This window comes from Nycticebus coucang, chromosome 2 (assembly GCF_027406575.1).
Source record: "Nycticebus coucang isolate mNycCou1 chromosome 2, mNycCou1.pri, whole genome shotgun sequence".
NCBI lineage: Eukaryota > Metazoa > Chordata > Mammalia > Primates > Lorisidae > Nycticebus > Nycticebus coucang.
The window spans coordinates 21,269,310-21,291,520 of NC_069781.1; the positions used below are offsets into that span (position 1 = coordinate 21,269,310).

At 41.1% G+C, this 22,211-nt stretch overlaps 1 protein-coding gene across 4 annotated transcripts in view; it reads left to right on the forward strand.

Annotated features, from left to right (window-relative positions):
• The window catches only part of ASTN2 (astrotactin 2), a 990,319-nt gene that overhangs the window by 783,005 nt on the left and 185,103 nt on the right, over window positions 1–22,211 (forward strand). For all 4 annotated transcript variants that reach the window (XM_053566512.1, XM_053566522.1, XM_053566529.1 and 1 more), the window contains one exon: window positions 2,429–2,694. In XM_053566512.1, coding sequence (XP_053422487.1) covers window positions 2,429–2,694 — 266 coding nt within the window. The remainder of the gene's footprint in view (window positions 1–2,428; window positions 2,695–22,211) is intronic.

Genomic DNA, 22,211 nt, shown 5'->3' on the forward strand with positions numbered 1-22,211 from the left:
AAGAGCAGGGGAAAACTCTTCCTTTTCTCTCAGACCTCAGAGCCCAGGGCATCTTTTTTCCACTGAGGAAGAAGGTTCCTTGACTACTCAGGTTTGGTAGAAGCTGCCCTCTGGATCCAGCTCTGTGTCTTAATACGGGATCACTTTATTTTGCCATTTAGATTATGATTGCACATCTGTGAGTCCACTAGTATCGTCTATGATGGAAATGGAACCCTCTGGGTTGTACAGACAGCTTTGCTTCTTCAAGCTTTTGATATAGCCCTAGACCTTTTCTTAAAAAAAATAAAATCTTCGGTAGAAGGCCAGTCTAAAAGAGAAACGTAAGTGAAACTGCTCTATTTATAGCTGGGAGGAGGGTTGAGAGCCTTGTCTGCTTCGTTTTCCTCTTGCCCTGTGAAAGCAGATGCCACAATACTTTCTAGAATCCCTAGAATCTCTAGAACTCCTTAGTAGAGTATTGGAGTCTCTTGACAAACCATGAATATAGTTCTAGCCATTTAGAGTTCTATAATCTCCATCTTAGAGTCTCAAATACATCTCTACCACCACGTTAGGCACTGAAGGTGGGTGTTAACAGGAGACTTGGCCACTGGTCTGTTAGAGTTGATAATATCGTTGGAGAAGTCAGCAAAAAATGGGAAAGGAAAGTGAACATATGATCACATATGTAGAAATATTTATTCAGAGAAGAAGGGCTGGGATAATGGGGAATGACTTCCTGAAAAGGGTAACATTGGAATGCAACACTAATGGATAGAAAAGATGTGAAGAGGCAGAGGGAACAAACAAGACAGGGTGAGTAAAGGCATACAGGTGGGAAATACTGGTTGCATAGGTTGAGAGAGATGGCATTTTCTGACACTTACTCCTGTAAAATGAAATTTTAAAGAGAGAGAGAGAGATGACACAAAATGGAGCAGGCATGTAAGTCATGGAAGAAGCCCAAGTGCCCATCGACCCATGAATGAACTAGCAAATTGTGGTACATGTATACCATGGAATATTATGCAGCCTTAAAGAAAGATGGAGACTTTACCTCTTTCATGTTTACGTGGATGGAGCTGGAACATATTCTTCTTAGCAAAGTATCTCAGGAATGGAAGAAAAAGTATCCAATGTACTCAGCCCTACTATGAAGCTAAATTTTAGCTTTCACATGAAGACTATAACCCAACTATAGCACAAGACTATGGAGAAAGGGCCAAGGAAGGGGAAGGGAGGGGGGAGGTTTTGGTGGAGGAAGGGTAATGGGTGGGGCCATGTCTATGGTGCATCTTAGAATGGGTACAGGCGATTGCACTAATGTACACAACTATGATTTAACAATAAAAAAATAAAAAAATAAAATTATTAAACTAATATGATCAAAAAAAAAAATGGAGCAGGCATGAATCCAGATCTCAATGTGCACAAGAAGAAAGAGGCAAGAAAAGGAGCTGGACAAGAGAACAGGGGAATGAAGAAAGAAAGGGGGAAGTAATGTCTTTTCCAGAAATTTTTTCTCCTTCTGTCTTATTCACCACTCATAACTGATTCTATTGGTGTTATTACCCCCATTTCTCAGAATTAATCATATAGTCTCTTGTATATTAAGAGACTTTCCCAAGGTTGCAGAGGTTATTATTAAGCACAACAGAGATTTAAAATGAAGTTGGTGGCTGGTCATGGTGGCTCATGCCTGTAATCCTAGCACTCTGGGAGACTGAGGTGAGTGGATTGCCTGAGCTCAGGAGTTCAAGACCAGCCTGAGCAAGAGCGAGACCCTGTTTCTACTAAAATAGAAAAACTAGCCAGCCATTATGATGGGCACCTATAGTACCAGCTACTCGGGGGGCTGAGGCAGGAGGATCCCTTGAGCCCAACAGTTTGAGGTTGCTGTAAGCTACAGTGATGCCATGGCACTCTACTCAGGGCAATAGAGTGAGACTCTGTCTCAATTAAATTAGTTAATTAATTAATTAATTAATTAAATAACATTGGTTTGATCCAAAGTTTATGGTTCTCTTGTTATTTTGAGATGCATGGATAATACAGGGCTGGAGCAAAATTTTTAGAGAATAGTTTGTACAGGTTGATAGTAGATAAAAAGGAATTTTTAGTGGAGACATATATCTTTGAGTATTTATATCTTATATGATTCTTGGAAAATCATCTAGCCCAACCTACCAACTTTAAACACAGGAAAAGTGAAGACCAGACAAAGCAGGAGGATATATAATGTAAGTGACAGGGCAAGACACCACAGTGGTCTTTGAACCCGCACACCAGTGGTATTCCCAAGGCATGATGAATAGATCACTCTACATTCGTTTTTCCTTTCCAGGGGATACCAGCTCCTCAGCATGTGCTTTTGTGAGTTTAGGGGTCCAACCTTTTGAGCAATACTGAATTTAACTTTCCCCATTTCTGTTTTATGCCTCTCCAGAGACCACAGAGCTGGGCAGCAAGAAGGAGCTCAAGTCCATGCCCTTCATCACCTACCTCTCAGGTCTGCTGACGGCCCAGATGCTGTCAGATGACCAGCTCATCTCAGGTGTGGAAATCCGCTGTGAGGAGAAGGGTCGCTGTCCATCTACCTGCCACCTGTGCCGCCGGCCAGGCAAGGAGCAGCTGAGCCCCACACCAGTGCTGCTGGAAATCAACCGTGTGGTACCACTGTATACCCTCATTCAAGACAATGGCACGAAGGAGGTGAGCCCCACCCTGGCCCAGATGTTAAGTCGAACTTGACTAACTCCCTGCCTCCTGCTCTTGTGCACCCTTGTCCCTGGGGACTGTCTATAGCAGCAGCAGCGCCATGGTGATTACTACTATTTAGTGATTTCTTACCATGTTCTAAGTCCTTACAAGGCTCAGTAACACTACCTACTATAACCAATACATGCTCAAATCTCAGGGGATCAATACGATAGAGGTTAGTTTGTGTTTGTGCAGAATCCCAAATAGATGTTTTTGATTGACAAGAGGCTTTGCTCTGAAATGTAGTTCAGAGACCCAGCCTGTTCCATCTTGCACTGCATCAACCTGATGTTTCCACAGCTGCTGTGGAAGGAGAAGGGGCCAAGAGGGTTAGAGGTAAAAGTTTAAGGAGGCCAAGCCTGAAAGTGGTCAACGTCATTTCAGCTCCCATTCCACTGATTAGAACTCAGCCACTGCCCACCTTGTCTGCAATGAAGACAAGGCAATGTATTCTACCTGTGTGCCCATTAGAAGGCATGAGTTCGATGAAAACCTAGCAGTGTGTGCCTCAGTATTATACTTGGATTATCTGGTTTAATCTGTCCATTTGTAACTTGCTTATAAAATTGGTTTGATGCATATGAAATTGCTGAAATGGGGCCTTTTTTTGGAGACAGAGTCTTATTGTGTCACCCTCAGTAGAGTTCTGTGGTGTCACAGCTCACAGCAACCTCAAAGTCTTGGGGCTTAAGCGATTCTCTTGCCTCAGCCTCTGAAGTAGCTGAGACTGTAGGCACCCACCACAACACCCGGCTATTTTTTGGTTGTTTTTGTCATTGTTGTTTGGCACGCCTGGCCTGGATTTGAACCCACCAGCTCCAGTGTATGTGGCTGGCACCCTAGCCGCTGAGCTACAGGCACTGAGCCAGGGCCATTTTTATTTATAGTGGAAAAAAATGACAATTCCATATAGTTTATCCTAACATCATGCCTACTTTATAGCTGAAAAAAACCTCAATAATGTTAAATGATTTGCTCAAAGTTGGCCAGCTCCGGAACTTAACATGTTTAACCATGCAATTACATCATCTCTTTTTCTCTTGAGTGTCTCTCTCTCACTTTGAAGTTCAGAATGTCAGGGCTTGAGAGACCACATGAATCACTTGATCCACTGGTTTACAAACTTGTCTTCGTGGAACACGTTTTCCAAATGCATTCTTTCAGGAACCAGAATCCACAAAATCAGGAATAGTAATGCCACACATCAGTGATGAAGAGGGAGGTGGATAAGCATCTCCTAGTTGGTTCCCGCCCTTCCCTCTGCAGCAGCTCCCAGACAGCACTGGACGTTGGGAGACAATTTTGTAGACCATTGGCTGAGTCCAGTAGAACTCTATGGAATATGTGCACCTCCCATAGCATCCTCCTGAGCTAAATGTCGGAGGGTATTAAATGGTCACTTGGGCTTCATAGCGGAGAGAAGAGGTGGGAGTAAGGGTGTGGGGAGCGTGAGGTAAATGTCCAAAGGAAGAAGAGAACATGGTTTGTACAAAGACCAAAAGATATTCCCAGTGACTAAGACCAAGAGATGTCCAGAATGAGGCTAGAGGGACTGGAAGGCCCCTAATCATCTATTGTAAGGCATGTCATGGGCTTTGGACCCTGTCCTGAGTTGGTAAAGATGCATGATTAGCAGGAGGCTGTTGGGATTTGATTTGTGTGGCAGGAAGAGTCCTCTCTAAACAACCCAAATGACCATCAATGGAGAAGCAGTTAAGTAAGTTGTGGGCTATGGATATGATAGAATACACCTGACTCAGCGCTCATAGCTCAGTGGTTACAGTGCCAGCCACATGCAGAGGCTGGTAGGTTTGAACCCGGCCTGGGCTAGCTAAACAGCAATGATAACTGCAACCAAAAAATGGCCAGGCATTGTGGTGGGCGCCTGTAGTCCCAGCTATTTGGGAAGCTGAGGCAAGAGAATTGCTTAAGCCCAAGAGTTTGAGGTTGCTATGAGCTGTGACGCCACGGTACTCTACCCAGGGTGACATAGTGAGAATCTGTCTCAAAAAAAAATTTACAGAATACACCTCAACAGCAAAAGTGAATGAACTATACTCACACCTGTGAGTATGAAGTGAATGGACATAATATTAAATGAAGAATATAAGTCTTAAGGATAGATTTCATATAGCCTGATAGATAACATTTGTTCACTTTTTAAATTAAAGCATGCACACACACACCTACACGCCCTGCAAATATGCTACCTTTCAGTATGTAATAAAAATTGTAACGCAGATGTAATAAAAGTCTTTAAAAGGGGAAGCAAAGAAAGGATGAACATTTCAGGATTTGGGATGATGGTCATCTTGGGTCAGGGAGGCAGGGTAATGGCAAGAGGGAGCATTATTACAAGTAAGTAGTCAAGTTCCTAGCTGGGGTTTTGGTGGTGGATTTGTGAGAGTTTGTTAAAGTGTTAAAATTAACTGAATAAAAGAATAAATAAAACCTAGCCATGCATGGCTCAACAATGATCTTCAGTCTCAAACCAACCATTGTAAGTAATCTAATTCTGTGCATCAGAGGTTCTCAAGCTAGCAAATGACAAAATGCGTATACGTGTGTGCCCACACGTCTGACTGCAGGGTCAGAGTAGACCGCAGGCGTGTAGAAGTAGGATTGGAGAGATCTGTGAGGAGGCTGTTCTGTAGCTTCTGGTGGATAAGGACAGTGTTCTGACTAGTGTTGTATCAGTGGGGAGGTAGCTGTGTACACCTGACTTTCCAAGACTTAGTGATTGGGGCTATGAATATCCCCATTTACTACTGTGTGAGTTTGCCCCAGTGGCTAACTCTCTGGACCACACTCTCCTCATCTGCAATTTGGCACATCACAAGCCAAGCCAAGGACTTTTGCAATGTGTTCTTAGAACACATGTGGCATTAGAGAGGGTGATGGTCCCCCTGCCTCTTTTCCCAGGGATCAGATTTCCCTATGCCTAAATTCCATGGCGGCGTCCCTCAACATCATCAAAATACTTAATGTATTGGAAATCCTGTGAAGACTTACTGAGACCAGTTGGTGCTGTGATCAGAGAATCCCAAGAGTGTGAAAGTGGTCACTAGGTGTCACTGTTCCCCTTACAGGAGACCTGGGGTGCTGGGAGCAGTAGTCACTCATTCGTTCATTCAATAGGTATTTTGAGTTCCCTCTCTATGCTACATGCTCTGTTATGCCCTGAGGAGTGAACAGTATGACAAATGGGCATAGTGTTTATCTTTATGAAGTCTAAAAGCTGTGGAGAAGACTAATATTCTTGAAACAATCATACAAACAAGTAAAGTTAGACCATGCAAAGTGCCAAGCAAACCAGGCGGGGGTTTGATTTGGGAAAGGAGAAGGAAAGCATTCCAGGTAGAAGGCTCAGCTTCTGTCAAGGCCACAGGTACAAGCAAAGGTTCCCCATGTGAAGAAGGGAATAGGAATCAGTGTGGCTGGGCCAAGGCTGGGAATGGAGAACTCCACAATGCCGTGGAGAGGGCGGGCAGAGATGTGGAAGATGTGGGGCAGAGTTTAGTCCCAGAGTAGTGGGGAACCCTGGAAAGGTTAGGGCAGACATAGGTGCTGTGTTCTCAATTCCACTCTCTCCTCCTCTTACTGATCCCTGCAGAAAAATAATAGAACGGGCTGGCTAGAGGTGGCTTCCTCCAAGTCTTCAGTTTCTTCTGTCCCTTTCCCCAACCCAAATGACAGACCTGTGTAAGGTTTCATGGTGTCCCAGGGGCTTCAGTGCATTAGCCATTTCCGAGTGAGCCAGCCTGTAGTAGGAGGGGGCGGGACAGGCCCACTGCAGGTCTGGAAGTGATTCTGGAGGAGGGGAGAATGGCCACCACACCATGCTGGTATCAGGAGCACTTTGTCCATCATTTATTTTTCTACCTCTGCCTCAAATCCCCTTTGCTCCTTCTCTCATGACTTTTCCATTTCTCTGTGTTCTGTGTAGGCTGAGGCCACATGGGAAAAAAAGGGGGTGGGGGACTTGACCTATAGTTGAAGGGCTTGAGCCATGACATTGAGTCACAGAAGGGCTTTTGGAAAGTCCTTTTCCCTTTCTAGGGCTTTCTGTTCCTGCCTAAAAAACCAGACTGTTTGAGCACATTTCTTCCTGAGTTTCCTGCCGAAACTTGGCCTACGCAGAAGCAGATCATAGAGGCTTTGTGCTTCCCCACAACCCAGGCTTGGTTCAGGGTCTTACTTTAATCCCCTGTTCACTGTGAAATGCTGAATGGTGTCTCCAAACCAGCTGTCACCTCTGTAAAATGTGGTCTCATGATCCCTACTTCATGATAATTAAATGAGGTAATGAGTGCATAGCCCCTGACACACAGCAGGTAATGAAAAAAATGTTATCTATGATAGTAATAAGAATATTGTTTATTTAAAATTGACCTTTCCTTTTCCTTCCTTTGTTAACTCTTCTTCTGAGTAGTACTTTATAATGTCACTGATTCCCAAAGTGCCAAGATATGACGTTTTAGAGTAGGGTTCACATTTTGCACAGGGGAGGCCAACCCAAAAGGGCAGATAACAAGTGCTGGAATGTTGGGAGCTTTTCTTCATTTTATAAACATTGCTGGAATGCATACTCTGTGAGTAAGGGATGCATACATAGAACAGTTAAACCTGAATAAAAGGCTTTCCTTCTCCTATAGACCTGCTAATGCAGAATTGAAGTTCTTGTGCATGAGAACCTCTGATCCCTTGAGATCTTGGAGGCAGTGAATGAATTCTTGAGCCCCATAGTTGGGCACATTTTGGAAGTAACAGAGAGGGGGTATGATTTGCCAGCAGGGTAGTCCTGGCCTCTGATTCTAGAACAGAGTCAAGGCATGTTCTGATGGCCTTGAGGACCATTGGATACGAGCTCCTTGGGTCCCCTTGGGTCCATTCCAGTGAATGCATGGGAAAAGATGATGTTTTTGCCTCAGCAAGGAAGAAGCCCTTAATTACACTTTGTGCTGTGGTTTTGAACAAACGAAGCAGGAAAAAAGTCTTTATGGTGGAGAATTTGATTAATGCATAAATCTCCTCCCTCTACCTGTTAAATGGCCCTAACACAGCCCAAAGCCACAGAGCTTGGCTCAGCACAACTGGTGCTTAAATGTACAAGATTTTCTGTGGTTGTTAATTTAGCCTGTGGGTGAAGAAGAGCCTCCAAGTTAACAAAGGAGTGTCACGGTGAAGAGCCAGACGGAACTGGATGTAAATCCCATCTCTGCCATTTACTGTCTGTGTGACCTTACTTTTACTCAGTTCAAAGCAGGCAATCCTATATTACAGTATCTCTCCATATTGGTTTCAGGGCTGGAAGCTTTCTTTGAGAGAACTAGGGAATTGGGACCCCTGGAATCTGAACCAAGCTCTGTCCTTGGTTATTGTATGGCATTGGATATGTTTTTACTGTCCAGGTCTCTCTTCTTGTATCTGTATGACATTCAGGACAACTCTATGCAAGGTCTCCTTTGCTACTGTACTAAGGTCAGATATAACTTCTATCCAGAATAGAAAGCAACTATTTTGAGATTGGAAGAGGCATCCAGTGACCTGAAATTTATTTCCTATCCACAGACCATGACAGTTTCACTCCTTACATTTAGTATTGGGAAGAGAGACATGCACATATCTTGTACTCCATCCGAATGATCTGGCATTTATGAGCAGAGAGAGATATTAAAACCATATCCTGCTTGTATTAAAAATAGTAAAACAGAGGCCTACAGGTGAGGAATGACTGTGTCCAGGTCACACAGCCAAGGCTGAATTGGAAGTTGGAATGACTAATGAATTCTACCCTCAAAATATCTTTTACTTCTCTAAGACTCAGTTTCCTCATCAATGAAATGAATGGTGGAAAGTTCCCCCCTAGAGGTCACATGTAGAAAAAGCGAGACTCTTTGCAAGTATTTCGAAGGCTGTAAAATACTCTATAGATCTGGATGGCTCTTTACAGGACTCAGATTTCCAGGCTCCTGATCCTGTGAGCATTTTCTTTTCAAGCTGCCCTAGGAAGAGTCATGTGTAATTTTGGTGTTGTTGTGGTTGTCTGACCTTCCAAAAGATCCTTTCTCTCTGCCAGGAAGACTTGTTTGCTTCATTTTTACTTTTTGGCTCAAACGGAGGAGAGAATTCCAAATGACTACTCTTTGAAAAGAAATTAACAGCCAAGTCTCTCCCTCCACCCCAATTATTACCACCACCACCATCAACACAACCCTTAGCACCACCACTGCTATACTGACACCCTTGCCATCATCACCAGCGTCACCCTCACCATGCTCTGTCACTGTCATGCCTTACCTCGGCTGCTCAGGGGTGCCAGATACTGTGTTAGGAAATGTGTTGTAGATGGGTATAAGACACAGACTGTGCCTTCAAGGAGCTCACAATCTAGGGGATGAGGACACATGAGCAATTGTAATTACTTGCACATGCTACATTAATGTGCATGATTCATTTTCCAATACTGCAATAGACATTCCAACAATGTTAGGAGAGAGAGAGAGAGAGAGAGAGAGAGAGAGAGAGAAAACAAACAAACAAAAAAACTCTGAGAGGGAGAATCTGGAAAAGATTCCTGGGGAAGGAAAGGTGGATGCAGGCAGATAGTGGAACTTGCTCGAAGCAAGTTTATTGTTGATGAAGATAATAATATCTACCAGCTGCATGACTGTGTGCCAAAACCATGTGAAGGGCTTTACATGCTTTATCGTGTTTAATAATCCAACAGTTTAAGAGGGAAGTACTGTTCTTATATCTGTTTAACAGATGAGGAGATGGAGACCGAGGGAAGCTAGAACCCAAGTCAGTGAGATTTCAAAGCTGCTTTAGACCACACTTGGAAAATGATGACCCATGGGCCAAATCCCTCCTGCTGCCTGTTTTTGTAAATAAACCCTGTGAAATGCAGCCCACCCCTTCACTTACATCTCCATCTGTGGCTGCTTTGATGCTACCACACAGAGGTAAGCAGTAGCCACAGAATAGTGTGATACAACAAAGCCCAGAATATTTACTCTCTAGTCTTTTACAGAAAAAGTTTGCCAAACCCTGGTCTAGACTAAGGCGTATTAGAAAAGAAGGTATGTCAAAGCCTATGTACCAGGCATACTGAGTAGAAGACTAAAGCCTAACAATTATTTTGTGCCAACTCTGCCTGGCGTTGGCGTCAAAAACTGCTTACTGTGTATTAGTGTATGTTCTTTTCCTCTGTCCCCCCATGACACCTTGAAGTTTGCACTGTTATGCTCATTTCACACGTGAGAAAACCAAATACCAAAACCTGAGGCTTGGGAAAGATAAATAATTTATCTAAGATCATGCAGCTGGTGGGTTGTGGGGTAAAATTCAAATGCAGGGTGTCTGAGTCCAAAGCTATTGTGTTTAATCAGCCACTCTTGCAACAGGGCTAGAAGATTTGGTGGAGATAAGACTGGAAAAGTGATATGCAGAAGGCTGAGTTGTGGGTAACTTTGAATGCTGTGTTGAGGGATTTGGGTACTATGTAAATTTTAAGGGTACTATAAAAAGCCCTTAAAATTTTGGGTCAATGGGAAGATAGAACTAAATGTGAGTTTTAGAATAATAACTGCAGTAACATTGGAAGGTGAACTGCAGGGACCAGGACTGATTTTATGGTGATGGTTACTAATTTGGGGTTTGAAGATCCTGACTTTAAAGGATCTTTGAAAACTCATCCACAGAAACATTATGCAGAACTATACATTATTTGTATTTTTTTCCCTTGGAGAACAGATTCATGGCATCAGCAAATTTTCTGAATGTTCTCAACCCAAATGTTGTAGAATGCTAAAAAAAGAAGACTAGTTAGTCAGAAGGTCTAGGCAGAAGTCCATGTATGAGATAGCCGAAGAGAGTGGGAATTCTATTCAAATAATTTAAGCACCAACTAAAGGCTTCTAATGGGTCAGGCACTGTTCTGGGCACTTGGAATACATCAAGGAGCAAAGCAGGTACATATCCCACTGTCTTGAAACTTCATTTCTACTGGAGTATGAGAGATGTAAAATAAGAGATCAGCATACTATATAACATGGTTTGCTAAGAAGTCTTGGGAAAAAGTAGAGCAGCATAAGAGATCCAGAGTGCCTAGTGAGTGTGGGGATCAGAATCACTTAGAGTGGGGATGGGGGATGTGTCTGTTGGTCTCCCCCATCTGATTCTGTTTCTCTGGGGAGTGGAGCTGGGAGGCTACTTTCCCATCCTCTCAGGTGATTCTGATATTCTGATGCACACTGAGCTTGGGAACCACTACCTAAACCCCGGTTCATGACTCTTTCTCGTTTTGAAATTCCTTCAGGGAATTCCTTGTTTAGGGATTAAGAAAGTCAAGTACTTCTTATAATCTAGCTTAAATCTTCTCTGCCATTGTGGGCCACTTCCTCTTCATCTCCGTGCATTCTGAGAAGGAGGCGAACTGGCCAGGAGTCAGGCTGTCAGGCAATCCTTGGCAACAGGGAAGATCAAAGGAAAGAGGGGAAATAATCCACGTATTACTCAACACGCTCATGGTCAATTACAAAAGAGGAACTTAATACTTGGCTTGCCAACTTGGAAAACTGGAAAACATAACTCTTTCATGGGACCAGAAGACTAGCAGATTCAGTAAGATATACAAGACATACAGTCTTAGCAAATGCAAACATTTTTGCACGTCAGAGAATAGAGCATTTTTTTTTTCATGGGACATTGAATTCGGTTATAAAATATAATAGAAAAAAGAATGGCAGAAAGGCTTTCCCTTGTACTTTTAATAATAACAAGCATTTACTGAGTACTTCCACGGTGCCAGGAGCTTAGCTAAAGCACTTTATGTACTTGGCTCACTGAACCCTCTCATCAACTCCACATGGTGGGTACTATTATTATATTATCTGTTTTTCCCCAGTGTGAAAACCGAGGCATGGAGAAGTTAAATCACTGTTCCCAAGGTCCTATGAATAGGAACTGGTCCAGCCAGGGTTTGACCTGAGTACCTGAGATTTTTCTCACTTGTCTGTACTCTACTGGCTACTCCCCTTCAACTTTGTAAATAAAGTATAATAAATATAAGTCTAATGTGTACCGAAGACATTATCACTGTGTTCTATTATCTTTTCCAGACACCGTCTCTTCATTTTTTGATGGCCAGGATTCTTTAAAAAGTAGACTCCATCTTATTTTCTTAAAATTTCAGGAGATACAAACATTTAGATTGCACATTTTGCATCTTTAGGGTTAAAGTAAAATTTGTAGCCATGTCCCACACCCAGGTAGTATGCCATGTACCTGTACAATGGCCCCATTGGGTGGGAATTTACTCAACCTCTTCACCCTTCCACAACTTCTATCTACATTGATTCACACCCATTCATTCCAGGGTTGGCTCCCACCATCCAGTGGAAATACAGTTGCTTCTCATTTGTAACCCTTATAGACTATTCTGCGACATTTGTTCTGAGTGGCTTTGCCTTCCTTGAGACCGTGTTTTCTATCTCAATTCTTGAAATCTTGAAACGAAGGAGACTTCCTTGATATTTTTCTTTCTTTTCTACCTATACCTTTCCTCCAAAAAATACGACCCACTAACAAATCCCATAGATTTGTCTTCTTAAGAATTTCTCAAATATATTCACTTCTACCCAGGCTGATCCAAGTCTTGCTTATTGGAGTCGCCTCCTGAGTGATTAATAGCGATTGTTGCTCTTTGCAATCCATTCTGTTCTTTGAAGCCAGAGTGATATTTTCAAAACTAAAATTTGCTACATCACTTTCCTTATTAGAACTATTTATTGGTTTCCAGTTGCTCTTAGAATAAGGACCAAGTTCCTTACCATGGTCCTATGAGGGGCTTCTTGGGCTGTGGTTGTTTTAATTTCTTCAAACTCATCTTGTATATTACTTACACTTCCCCTGCTTTCTGTGCTCCAGCCATAATGATCTTCTTCTAGCTTTTGTAAACACTGTGCTTTGTTCTGTCAAAGAGACTTTGCATGTGCTGTCCCCTGTACTTGGAACATTATTTCACCCCTTTCCTTCCTTCTTCCCACTGAGTGAAGTGTTACTCACCAGATCGCTAAGAGTCTAGCCTTGATATGCTCTTTATTTGTTCATGTACTTTCTTGGGCCTTTCATCTTTCCTCCATAGCAGTTATTGTACTTTCTAATTATGTTTTTTTGTAATTGTCTGATTAATGTCTATTTCTCCTCCTCCTCTACATTTTATTATTTTATAATCACAACAGTGCTCATGAGGAAGAAGAGAAGATAAACTCAGGAATGGAAGGTATCATGTAGGCATCCAGTACAATCCTAGTCTATTTCTGATTCCTTCCTGACACACCTTTCAAGAGGTTGTGGAGCCTGCGTTTGAAGATTTTCAATTTTCAAAGAACTTACTTAGTGACACCTAAGCATCCGATTTCCCTCACTGGGGAACATCCCTTTTTTTTTTAATATTGAGTCAAAATATTTTCTTATATGATGGGGGTAAACTTCATTAAACCAGGAATTAAACCAACTTTTAGTTGGCATTACACTGATGGCTGTTAGTATGCTGCCTGATGCAGAGTATAAATTCAATAAACATATTTAAATGAGAATGAATGAATGAATATGCGAAAAAGGTCATTAACTTGCATTCTTATGGTTACATGGTGCTTTCCCATACACAGGCTCCTGTAATCCTCTCAGAGTTATGAGGGTAGTACTGTTTATCTACATTTTATAGATAAGGGTACAAAGTCTCAGAGGGTGTAGGAAATCATCACCTGAAGCCCCCCAGGATTACGAAATGTCAGAGCCAAGTCTAGAATCCCTTTTCTGTTCTCCCATGTCTTCTCATTTGTCATACCATCCACATTTATCTGAGGGTGTCAGCAAACACTGCCCCGGCCGAGGCATTACTGGGCTTCTAGGAACAGAGTGAGCTGCGAGCCACATCACTGTTGGAGTTCAGCCCTCTTCACCAGGTCCTCTTCTTGGGTCAGTAGGAAACTTCAATCAGCAGTGATGCTAAGGTCCCAGAGAGAATTCACAACAATCCAAATCTCTTTCTCTTTTTCTCTAATAGTAGAAGAAAAAAAGTGTCATTCCAGATGTGCCTTGCATTTCACCGGGCATAAATATGTATTATAGTTGAAAGCATCATAAGTTTATGCCACTAAACAGATGGTCAGTGTTTAGTGACTGTTTTTGTGCAGTGCCTTCTGTGGTCAACAGAGTCACATCACGCCTAACATCTCTGAGCAGAAAGGTTCTAGGCCATAAGTGTATATCCTTAGAAGAGAAAAAGGCCAGGAGGAATCTGGACCATGTATTTCTTTCCATTTTTAGCTTCATCTTCAAATTATCGCTTTCTGGAGAGCACTGTTAAATCACAGGTTCTGATACCCACCCCCAAACCAATTTTGTTTAGAAAAGTATAGCATGTGTGAAAGTAGGGAGAATGTCACAATGAACCTCCATGTCACCTTCTCGTCTCAATAATAATCAACTCATGCCACACCTATGTCACCTGCTCTCTCATCTGCTCTCTACTGCCCTGCTAATTTTGAAACACATATCAAAATATAGTCTCAATGCCATTGCTGGGATTCCCAAATTAATAATAACTCCTCTGTATCATCATATTTCCTGTTATTTTTCATATTTACCAGATGGTCTTATATCTTTGGTACCAGTTTGTCCAAGGTAGGATCTAAATAAGATCAAAATGTTGTGGTTAATTAATGAATCTCTTTTAATTTGTGTCTTTTTCTTTTTATTCCTTGGGATATTTTATTGATAAAACTGGATTTTTTGATTAGTAAAATTCCCTGCAGCCTTGATTTTGCCAATTACATCCCCGTGGTGTCATTTAACATGCTCCACTGGCCCTGTATGCCTGATAACCACATAGTTAGTTCTAGAAGACGCTTGACCAGGCTTAATTTTTGGCAAGACATCACAACCAGCAGAAATAGACCAGTAGACCAATGTGATCTCATGGAAGAAATTGAGCTTTCTACTCTAGTAGTTAAGAGTTTGTCTTTGCTGCCAGTCAGATTTCAAAGCCTGGTTGTTCTCTTTCCTTTATGTGACTTTTGGCAAGGAATTCTAAGCATTGAACCTCTCAGATTTGATGTGAGGTTACTGATAATTCCTACTACCTGAGATTACTGCATAAAATGAGATGGGTATCAGTATGGCCAACCTTGTATTTGATGCATAATAAATGCTGAGCAAAGGAAAGCTCTTACTTATCAGACTTTTCTGTATTTGTATTCTTCCTCCTGCTCTGCCTTCTCTTTCTCCTGCTCAGCCTTCTCTTTCTCCTCTACATTTCATTATTTTATGATTATAACATTGCTTATGAGAAGGAAAGGAATAAAAGGGATTGTACAGGCACCTAGACCAATTCTTATCTATCATTTTCTTTCCCTTACTATATCCTGTAAGAGCTTGTGAACACTCTAAGCAATGGCTTGCTCAGTGAGCCCCTAAGGAGCCTGTTCCATCATTACTCTTGTAGAACAACCTTTTTTTTTTTTTTTTTTTTGCAGTTTTTGGTCGGGGCTGGGTTTGAACCTGCATATGGGGCCGGCACCCTTCTCCTTTGAGCCACAGGCCCTGCCCAGAACAACCTTTTTTATATTGAGTTAAAATATTTTCCTGCATACTTCTTGTCTTTATAGTTTGTAGTTCCATTTTTTAACACTCTACTGAGCAAGTTTCAGCTCTTGATTTATTAGAAAGAGTGTATGTTGGGGCGGTGCCTGTGGCTCAAAGGAGTAGAGCACCGGCCCCATAAGCTAGAGGTGGTGGGTTCAAACCCAGCCTCAGCCAAAAACTGCAAAAAAAAAAAAAAAGAAAGAAAGAAAGAAAGAGTGTATCTTTTAGAATCAAAGAGATGAAGGTTCTCTATCCATTTTGCCACAAAAATTCCATGTGCCTTTGGGTATATAACTTAAATTGGTGAACTTTTGTTTTCTTAGGAGTAAAATGAGATTAACAATGTCTACCTTATTGTATAAATTATTATTTTTAGATTAACTGAGATAGCTCATGTCAGATATTTAACAATAATAATTGGCACATGGAAGAACATCAGCAAAAGTCAGTCTTCTCTTTAGTTCTCAGTGACAGGTTTTCAGGTATTTGGAGAAATTTTACGTCTCAGTTGAATTTTTCTTCTCTCCTGGAAATAATCCCTCAGTTCCTTCAACAGTTTTTCATCACATGAGTCCGGGTCTTGTCTTAGACTCTGTCTTTCATAGTTTGTGATGCTATCACACAATAACTGAAACTTTATAAATAACCAAAATTTATTTTCCCATGGTACTGGAAGGCTGGGAAGTCCCAGAACAAGGTGCCAGCATGACTGGTGTCTAGTGAAGGCTGCTCTTTGCTTCGACGATGCAGCCTGGTTGCTGCATCCTTCAGAGGTGAGGAACACTGTGTCCTCACGTGGCAGAAGGAACAAAAATGGCAAGAGAGTATTAAACAAAATACTCTGTTTAACTTTGAGCCCTTTTATAAGTGTGCTAATCTTGTTCATAAAGGTAGAGCCCTCATGACTTCCTTATCTCCAAGAGGCCATACCTCTTAATACTGTTGTATTTTTCAACATGACTTTTGGAGGCAACATCATCATTTTAACCATGGCAGACTCAGTCTTATTCTAGTCATTCTGATTACTAGCCCCTGAAACAACTCCAGTAGGTCTAAATATGTCTTAATATATGATATACAATTTAAAAAGAAAGAGGTTAGAATACACAGACACCGTTTCAGTTGCTTCAGAGGAACTAAACAGAGAAAAAGTGCTTTGGAGGGTTGACTAGGTGCTGACATCAGTCCATGGCTTCCCAAGGGGAGTACCTCAAAGCTGACGGTAGTGATATGCAGCAATGAGGTATGTAGCATGTTTTCTAGGATGAGTTTGCAAACTTAATTGTCCAACCTTGTGTGATGACAGCTCTGATGGCCATTCCATAAAAACAGTCCAACATTGCTTTGAAAGGTAGACTAGGCCCTGGCATTGGTGCATAGCTTCCTAAGGGCTGTACTTCCATAGTGATATTCAGCAATGAGGCATGCAGTACTTTTTGTAGGATGAGTTCATGAACTTAATTGTCCAACCTCATAGAAGGTATTCAAGATATGACTTTGGAGACTAAAGCTAAGAAGAAGAAATCTCTTATCAATATCACACAGCCAACAGATTGAGCAGCTAGGATTTAAAGCCATGTTTGTCTGGTTCCAGAGGCTGTGGTCTTAGCATGTGAAGTACAATGTCTCCATCCTCACTGGTTCCTTCTACCACAATTTGGCATGCACAAGCCTACTCTACCATCAAATAGCCTTTCTTGGATTCTAGAGTCCCTCCTATCACTTGTCTCCTTCATTATCTTTCTTTGATGGTGAGACTTTCTTCTGCATTCTACCTCTTAGTCACTTTTCCGTGACTCAGAAACCTTTGGAAGCTGGTTTCTGCTATACCACCTAATCACTCATGTTCTTGTCTCAAAACTCAGCAAAGGCCCTCTGCTGGCTCAGTTGAAAACCTCTACTCAACCCATTCTTCAGAGAGCATCCCCTATTAAGTGAGCCTGGGCTTGACTTAAGCTTGCTCCAACCTGAATATTTTTCAGAAATTATTACTTTCCTTTAAAAAATCAGAGGAAATAGCAGGAAAAAGAGGCATGGTAGCTGCTTAGAGATGGAGTAGTACATGTTAATGAAGCTTTTTCTAACTCTCTGAAGCAGTTCCTTGGTTGCTGTTTCTCAAATGTACAGATACCAATTTTGAATGGAGATGGACAAAATATACATCTAGCTATTTCCCATTATTCATAATTGGTCTGCTCTTCAACTATATATAGGTATATACATATAGGTAAGTTTTTTTTTACTTATTTTTATGTATTCAAGAGGGTATTCATTGTCTTCAAGACAAAGAGACTTATCGGTGGCATTTTGAAAATTTGAGGGCTTTTGTGAAAAGTTATGAAGCAGACCCAGGTTTTGAAGTCAGCCAAGTCTAGATTTGAATTCAAGATTTTGTGCTTACCTGTTGGTTGTTATTACACATGTGACTTAGCCTACTTGAGCCCCATTTTCCTAACTGTAAGATGAGAATAATAATAATACCTTCTTTGTAGGGTGGTTCTGGATATTATATAAGATGATGGATATAAAGAAAGGTAGTATACAAATCAGACAGGCCTACATTAAGTTCTCACTTTGCCTCATACTTTGACGATGTAATTTCATTACTCATAATCTCAGTGCAAATGATAATGGTATTTAACTCACAGAGTAATAGAGTATATAAGATTGTGCAGGTAAAATACTTAGCAATGCCTAGTATGATTAAATATCTGATCAATATTAGTTGTTACTTCTTTTCTCTTCCTTTTTTTTTTTGTTCATCTTCTTCCTCTTTTTCTTTTTTCTTCTCTTCTTGCTTCTGATTAAAACCTCCAGCACAGGTGGGAATGCAAATTAATACATTCCTTTTGGAAAGATGTTTGGAGAACACTTAGAGATCTAAAAATAGATCTGCCATTCAATCCTATAATTCCTCTACTAGGTATATACCCAGAAGACCAAAAATCACATTATAACAAAGATATTTGTACCAGAATGTTTATTGCAGCCCAATTCATAATTGCTAAGTCATGGAAAAAGCCCAAGTGCCCATCGATCCACAAATGGATTAATAAATTGTGATACATGTACACCATGGAATATTATGCAGCTGTAAAGAAAGATGGAGACTTTACCTCTTTCATGTTTACATGGATGGAGCTGGAACATATTCTTCTTAATAAAGTATCTCAAGAATGGAAGAAAAGATATCCAATGTACTCAGCCCTACTATGAAACTAAATTATGGCTTTCATAGGAAAGCTATAACCCAGTTATAACCTAAGAATATGGGGAAGGGGAGAGGGAGGGGAGGGAGGGGGGAGGTTGGGCAGAGGGAGGGTGATTGGTGGGATTACACCTGCGGTGCATCTTACAAGGATAACATGTGAAACTTAGTGAATGCAGAATATGATTGTCTTAACACAATAACTAAGAAAATGCCAGGAATGCTATGTTAACCAGTGTGATGAAAATGTGTCAAACTGTTTATAAAACCAGTGCATGGTACCCAATGATCGCATTAATGTACACAGCTTGATCTAATACTAATAAAAAAAAAAAAGAACTGTGAAAAAAAAAAAACTCCAGCACATAGTAGGTATATAATAAATAGTAATTACATCACCCTCAGGGTCCATTGATTTAAAAATCACAAGGGTAATCAGTTTATAGTGACAAGAAAAGTCATATTGCCTTTTCCAAAGGCAAATATCTCTGATAGTTGATTCTAGTGACATACTGTTTTTCTAATAGATAATATTCAAAAGAATAAAAATAATTCTAAGTGAGTGTAGATGTGCCTAGAATCTCTTCTGTCAATGACTTCATCATGGAACATAATTATATAAATGTGGCTTTCTAAACGACCCTTATAACATTCCTTGTTGAGGTAGATATTAATACAATCCTCTTTTACATGTACAGGAAGTGAAGCAGGGAGAGATGAAGGCACTCTATCAACTATAGCGAGAGCACTAGGATTTGAACGGAGAAGTCTGGCTCCAGTGACCATATTTTTCCATGATACTCTGCTGTGGCTTTAGTGTGTGTAACAGCATTCCTCAACCTTTTGGGCATCAGGGATTGGCTTTGTGAAAGACAATTTTTCCATGGAGGGAGGGCAGGGAGGGAAGGGCAGGCATTAGATTCTCATAAGGAGCATGTAACTTAGATTGCTGACGTATGTGGTTTGCAGTAGGGTTCCTCCTCCTGTCCGAATCTAAGCCCGTGCTGATCTAATGGGAGGTGGAACTCAGGTGCCAATGATGTGAGCATTGATGGGTGGCTGTAAATACAGATGAAGCTTCTTCACCCACTTGCCCGCTGTTTACCTTCTGCTGTACAGCCCATTTCCTAACAAGCTGCAGACCGCGGTACTTGTTCATGGCCTGGGGGTTGAGGACCACAGACATGTAACATCCGTTTCTAGGTTAAATGATCTAGAATTCTGAAAATCCCATTTGCCATGATAGAAATATGTCTTCAATGAACCTGATAAGAATCCGCCCTTTCATAACTTACTCAGCCAAATTTCCAAAGCTCCTTTTTAAAGACCAAGGTAAACACAGGATGGGTCTAGCTGGACTAAGCATGTCCCCTCCTGTCCTCTGACCTTTCTTTTTTTGTCCCCACTCATGGTCCCATGGAAGCCTCACCAGCAGGAGAGACTTACTTCTTCAGATGCCTCCTAAGGGGAAAATGGGTGTGCTAGAAAAATGGAAGTCACCAGGGGCCACACAAGGGAAATTGTGTAGTTCTTTACTCAGAAACTTGCCATTGAGTTAAGCTAGCATTTAGGGACATAAACTCCACACTCTTGGACAAATCCTTCACTTGAAACTTTCCTATTTGCCTCTCATCTCCAGATGTCTCACAGCAGGGGAGAGAAGTTACTATGCATCAAAGGACAGCATGCTTAGAAGACAGGTCTAGTCTGTTAGGTGGGGCTAACATCCTTGACTGAAGGCTTCCCTTAGGACAAATGTGTGAGTGCCATCCAGGCTTCCCCTTCCAGGACTGAGCAGTCCAGGAGCAACGCCTTGTAGAACACAGACTGAAAGGAGGAGCCGTCCTCTGCAGAACTTGGATTTGTTCAAGACTGAGAAGCCCTTGGCAGTTTAAGGTCACAGGGCAAGATGCCTTAGAAAGATGACTCATGGTTAGATGGATGAGGCTACTGATATGGCTATGTCTTCTCCCTGGAGTTATAACTGATGTTTCCTCTTGCTCATAATTGGTCTGCCGTTCATCACTTTCACAATTGCTATCAGCTCAGTGACAGGCAGGACAAATGGTTTGGAGGTAATTTAGAACAAAGTAAGCACCATCTATTGCCCTGTTGACTGAGCTGCAAGGATCACATAGATTAGGCATCCAAACAGCTCCCAGTCTTCTTCCTCAGACCTCACCACTGATCATGCAACACACATTTATGGAGTACTTACTTGGAGTGATGCCTTACACAAGGAACTTCTGATAAAATAAAGCAAAAAACTCATAGTCCAGTGAAGAGAAAAGACATACAGAAAAATAATTTAATAAAATATAGTAAATTCTCTAACGAATGTGTTGTCTGAAATATAGTGGGAAATTTAAAGAAAATTAAATTATAGTGGGAAATTTAAAGAAAATTATACTGGAAAATAAGGGGTTTTCAGAGATTACTGTTGCAATGGGTCTTAAAGAACGAGTGTGATTTGATAAAAGGTAGAACAGAGAAACTACTTTTTTTTAGGTTGAGCAAAACCATGTGCAAAGATACAGTGGCATACAAGTTTGTTGCCTGCCTGGCTCATGAAAAGTGATTCAGTGTAGCTGGTATATAGGACTGGTACAGACTATGGTATTCGGCTCTGAGGCTAGAGATTATTTGGCATTACTTACTGAAGGGCCCTGTCTGACAGGCTAAGAAGCAGAATATTTATATTTGTCTTAGTCAAAGCTCTTTTTATTTTCTTTCTTCCTTTCTTTCTTTTTTTTTTGAGACAAAATATCACACTGTCACCCTAGGTAAAGTGCAGTGGCATTATAGCTCACAGCAACCACAAACTCTTGGGCTCAAGAGACCTTCTTTCCTCAGCTTCCCAAGTAGCTGGGACTACAGGCACCTGCTACAATGCCCAGCTAATTTTTAGAGATAGGTTCTCACTCTTGCTCACGCCGGTCTTGAATTTCTGAGCTCAGGCAATCCACCCACTTCAGCCTCCCAGAGTATTAGGATTACAGACATGAGTGCCCACATCTGGCCCAAATCTCTCTCTCTTTTTTTTTTTCAAACTGATACATAATAGTTTTACATGCTTTTGAGGTATATGTGCTATTCTGATATATGTGTATAATGTATAATGATAAAGTCAGGGTAATTGAAATATCCAATCACCTAAAACATTTATCCTTTTTATGTTGGGGAAATTCTAATACTTCTGTATTATATAATATTTATATACAATAGTTATAGTCATTTTGAACTATGTAATACATTATTGTTAACTATTACAGTACTACCCACCCTAAATAGTCTTCCTTCTAGAGAACTGTATTTTTGTACCTATCAGCCAACTTCTCTTCATCCTCCCTTTTTACCCATCCTTTTCAGCCTCTGGTAACCACCAATGAACTTTCTGCCTTTAGCAGATCAATTATTTTTAGCTTCTATATGCAATATTTGTTTTCCTGTGACTGGCTTATTTCGTGTTAATGTCCTCCAGGACCGTCCATGTTGCTGCAAAGACAGGATTTTGTTTATTTATTTATATTCCACTGTGTATATATACTACATTTTCTTTATTTATTCACTGATGGACATCTCAGTTCATCCCATATCTTGGCTATTGTGA